At 42.9% G+C, this 5,000-nt stretch overlaps 1 protein-coding gene across 2 annotated transcripts in view; it reads left to right on the top strand.

Moving 5' to 3' along the window:
• pdgfd (platelet derived growth factor d) overlaps positions 1-5,000 on the top strand; it is a 56,087-nt gene that overhangs the window by 39,558 nt on the left and 11,529 nt on the right. For both annotated transcript variants that reach the window (XM_076282348.1, XM_076282347.1), the window contains exons 4-5: positions 1,078-1,137; positions 4,884-5,000. The exon at positions 4,884-5,000 is cut by the window's right edge and continues 88 nt beyond it. In XM_076282348.1, coding sequence (XP_076138463.1) covers positions 1,078-1,137; positions 4,884-5,000 — 177 coding nt within the window. The remainder of the gene's footprint in view (positions 1-1,077; positions 1,138-4,883) is intronic.

Raw genomic sequence — 5,000 nt, 5'->3', positions numbered from 1 at the left:
AAATAATAGATATATTATATTGTAATCCTCTGTTTCTGTGTTCTAAGGGAGGCTATTAAAATATTATTTAATAAAATGTCTAGCCCCCCCCCCAAAAAAAAAAAAAAAAAAATCGAGATTCATATCGAACCGTGGGTCAAAAATCGTGATACAAACCGAATCGTGAGGTTGGTGTATCGTTACAGCCCTAGTGAACAGCGTCTGATTATGTATTCCGCGGTATGTACAAAAACTGCCGTGAAAGCGCACGTCTATTCTGCGTCTAAATATTTCCGCCCTGTAAAAGCTGGTGTTAATCCAAATTGCAGTTAAATGTGTCAATAAGTAAACCTTTCAAAGACAACAGAATCGCTATTTAAAGCACCAGTTTTGCGTCTTGTACTATATCAAATGCAACCTTAACTTTCGTTGGCCTTTCGATTGTCTTACTTTCACTTTCACGTCATCCACTTAAACTTTCCGTCTTGCTATATTTGGCCAATCTTCCATTTCCTACGTGCAGAAGTAGTTTGAGTAGAACTTCATTATCTCCCTGTTTGTTGACATCTTATCATGTATTGTATTATTTCATGATCGCTAAACGTTTGATTCTCTATAATGTTGTCATCGGTTAACTTCATTCAACTGCGCTTGTATGTAGGCTCTGCCGTTCAGTTGTGGATGTTCGTAAATTGCAGTACGGGGCGGAGAAAGGCGCAGATTACCCAATAAAGTGAAAGTTTGATAAATACCATGTACCACAGCGTTCGCTGTCTGCGGTTTGTCCATGGCGCTGATAATGCTACGTTCGCAAATGTACGTACATCTGGCCCTGAGTCTGTACCTAGAGACTGGTTTTCGGATGTCTTTTATGATACATACTTTAGGTATTCATCCATTTTGTAATCTCTTACCAATGATTGATATACTTCCATTTTACTTTGAGTTTTAATCATATTTTCCCAATAATGTATGTACTTTTCTTTTTGTTGTGCCGTGATTTTCTTGGGGTGTTTTTCAGCTCTGTGTTACTAGGCTACATCCAATAACTCTCTCTCTCTCTCTCTCTCTCTCTCTCTTTCTCTCTCTCCCTGACAGGATGATTCTCCTCCAATCACCTCACAGAAGAACTGGGAGGTGATCACCCACTCCATGGCAGTAAGTGTGACCGCTATCCACCCAACACACACACAAACATGCTCACAACCCTCCATACAGTAAAGCCTATATTGAACTGAATCCATATTTCCCCTCTCCTCTCCTCTTCAGTTCAGTTTACATGTAATGTTGGGATAACACACACACACACACACACACACACACACACACACACACTTGGGCTTTGTTGGCATTACACAATATTTGCCAAACACTGCCAGGAGAACATTTAAACAGAGACTTTAAACATAACGTTTAGCGTAACACAAAGCACATGAATAGAATCTGAACTTCCTTTCTTTCTTTCTCCAGAGAACTCCTGTGCACTCTTAAGCACAACCATTTTTTCTGTCCTCTGACCGTCAACAGTTTGTGTGTGTGTGTATGTGTATCTTGGAGATATCATGAAACTTTGCATGATATTTTAGAGTTACCAGATGTGGGCACATTTTTTTACTGGAACTATTATCTTCGTGTGTGTGTGTGTGTGTGTGTGTGTGTGTGTGTGTGTGTGTGTGTGTGTGTGTGTGTGTGTGTGTGTCTCTTTCTCCCACCCTGTTCTCCCCTCTTACTGATCATCGATTGTTAGCGTGTCGGCGCCGTGTTAGCATTAGCCACATCGCACGTTAGCTGATTCGCCTGGCTTGTCAGCCGGTGACTGATGTCGCAGTAGCGGGGCTAACTGCCTCAGAGAGTCGGGCCCTGTTTGTAATGCAGACTATGTCTTCCACTGCGCATGGCTCAAAAAACTCCCGGCTTTTGTGTGCGTGTGTGTGTGTATTGGCTACGCGTTTGTGTGTGTGTGTGAGCATGTGTTGCGCTAGCTCGCATGTGCCAGGCTCTCACTGGCGAAAAAAGATGAATAGCCGGTAAGATAGATTGGCGAATATTTACACAAGGAAATCACCCTGGTCTCTCGGCGCGGCAAAGCCTGCAATCATAACAATTTGTGTCTGCGGATGACTGTTTGTGTGTGCTGCGCTGCTGGCATGGGGAGTGTGAGTTATGAGCTGCATGCTGATTGTAGCATTGTCTGCCTGCCCAGGATTGTGTGTGTGTGTGTGTGTGTGTGTGTGTGTGTGTGTGTGTGTGGAGGGGGGTGCAGAGCAGACGGCGGGGCTCTGTCTGTTGAAGAGACAGAGGAGACAGATGAGCAGGAGAAAAAGAGAGGGATGGAGAGAGAGAGAGAGAGAGAGAGAGAAAGAGAAAGAAACAGCTGACCAGCCCTGCAATCTAAGCAGCAGAGGTTAATGAAGATGGAGGTTAAAACCATTAACCTCTGGAGTGGCGGGATTATACGCTGGGGTTTCTGGGTAAAACTGGACTCTGTCTGCATACAGCATGCGCATGCTCATATCCTGAGGAGGATGCTGCTGGGAGAGGTTGCCATCCCATTGTGATCCTGGTTATTGAATTTGGTCAACCATGTTGAGCAAAACTGTGTGTTTCAGTATGCCGTGCATGCTTTCCACAGCTCAGCATCTATTTGGGTTTGTTCTCATGTGCTTTGTCTGACTAAGGGGTTTATGGAAATTAGCCCGCAAATATGCTGTCTCTATGTTTCAACTGTCTTGCAAATCATTAAACTACGGCTAAAATGAAGGTTTGCTGCAAGTACTACTGAGCAATCAGCTATAAAGACTTTGACCACATTATATTATTTCATAATACAGTTCCGTGCCTTCAGCGATATTCAAACGCAGTCTTAGTTTTCAACATTTGCTCTTTGTTTTGGAACAAAATGTCATCGGCAAGTTTTATTACATCCCTGAGCTTCCTACTCCACTGGTAGAGCTCTGAAGTGTTCGGTTGCGAGAGGAATTTATATATGACATAAAACAATAATATCAATTCATGTTTTGGATAAGAAAGTAACAATGTCGCATGAAATTGACATTCTCTCACACCTACAGTAAATGTTACCTCTGAAATCTGGGTCAATAAGAGATGCATGCTTTTGGATGAATTAAGTAGAGAGTGGCTGTCTCGTTCATAAATGCAAGATCATGTTCTGAGCCTAATGAGCCTTTAGAGAGAGACATTTGTGTTATTCTTATTTTGGTATTAGACAGAATAAGCTATAGTAAGGCCTGTGAAACGTTGGTACTTCAATACTGGTGGTAGTCTACTCTAAAACAGGCTAAAGGTAACTTGCCTAAGTGTAATTCACTAACATCAGCAGCTCCAAAGGACCCAGGCATGTTACAGCCTCTGTTGAGGACTATTATCAATGTGATTTTGATATTTGATACTGGAGTCATCTAACTGACCTGCTGATAATGTATCAGCATTGGTGCACTTCACACCAAGGCAGGGTTATATGCACAAATGCATTATTACACACACACAGACACACACACACACACACACACACACACACACACTGTCACAATGTGTTTCTGTGATCGTGCAACAAACGAGGAGCTATGTCTGTATGGGTGAAAAGTGCACACATGTTTTTTTAGGACACTGTGCTTTGTGTTTTCTGCAGTAGTATGTTTCTGTGTACAGTATGAGGTTCCTGTGAGTCTGAGCTTCTGGGAAAGACTGCCTGTCCTGTGTCTAGTTGCACATATATATATGTAGGTGAAATATTGCTGCAGGAACTGAAGCATTAAGCTAAACCTGAAACTAACAATATTTGTCCATACTGACCACATTCAGCGCATCATTTCACTATCTCTGCTTCATCTAAACTCTTCATCCAGCCTATATCTTTCCTAACCTGTTGAGGAGTACAGTCGCAAATATGTGAATTGAACATTTGCAAACTTTGAGTTCCGCACTATGATGCATTAATTAGCCTACCCTCAGATATTTTCCCCATACACTGTATAAAGAACACTGAAACTATAGATTATTTGCGTAGAATTCTAGAAGGAGCCACGAAAAGAATTCACTCCCCAACAGGCTAAGCAGGCTCAGCCTTCACCCATAGTTCTTTTGTTCTTTTCAGGGTTTGTGCTAAAAGGCACCTTAATGTCAGCAGACACCATCCCTCCTTGTCCTGTAATGTGTTAGTAGATGTAAACTAATGCCATTAAATGTTGTGTTTGGGCTAACTTTGCACTGAGCTGAGGTATCAGGACTGGAGCAGATCCGTGTTCCATTAGCCTTATCTCCCGTCAGCCTTCATCTTGCTTCCTCCATCTTCCCATAGTTCTGTGTGCCGTCAACCCTGTGTTCTTGTAAGACGCGAAACATCTGTGTTTGTGTCTCATATTATTTTCATTTTAATGCTGGGAGTATAACCTAAATCTGGGCTAAAAACAACACAGGTTGTTTTGCACTACACTTAGTGGCCTATTTTCACTGTGGTAAACCTTAAGGATAATGGGGCTAAAGGAAATGCTATCTGATTACATCTGCACACTGTGGTTGACCTCCTTACTCTGTGGGTAACCTACCTAAATGTGTCTGACCTAACTAAACATCAGCAGCTATGTAGTACCCAGGGCCTGATAACAAAAATATACTCAGGGCAAGCGAGTCTGCTTACACTTTGTGTTGAATACTATTAACGGGAGTTATCACAACTGGACATTGCAGCGTCCAGTCATACATTAACCTCCAATTTACCATATCTCCTCTTTCACACCTATCTGTTCTTCATCTTTCTATTCTTCCTCCCTCTCTATCCCCCTCTCCTGCTCACAAAGATTTCCAAAACACGACACCATCACTAGCCTCCCGCTCAGCCTGGTATCTCTTGCGACCTTGTGACCTTTGACCTCTGTGTGTTGTAGGCTCCGTTGACGTATGTCTCGCCGGTGACGGAGCGTCCTCTGAGCATGGCGGAGCTGGACAAGGCCATCGCCTCCTTCAGCACGGTGGAGGACATGCTGAGGCACCTAAACCCGGAG

This window comes from Alosa pseudoharengus, unplaced genomic scaffold (assembly GCF_046254945.1).
Source record: "Alosa pseudoharengus isolate Yale_2024_CS ecotype anadromous, Long Island Sound unplaced genomic scaffold, YU_APseudo_1.1 YU_APseudo_1.1_scf_13, whole genome shotgun sequence".
NCBI lineage: Eukaryota > Metazoa > Chordata > Actinopteri > Clupeiformes > Clupeidae > Alosa > Alosa pseudoharengus.
This window is presented reverse-complemented; position numbering and strand designations above follow the sequence as displayed.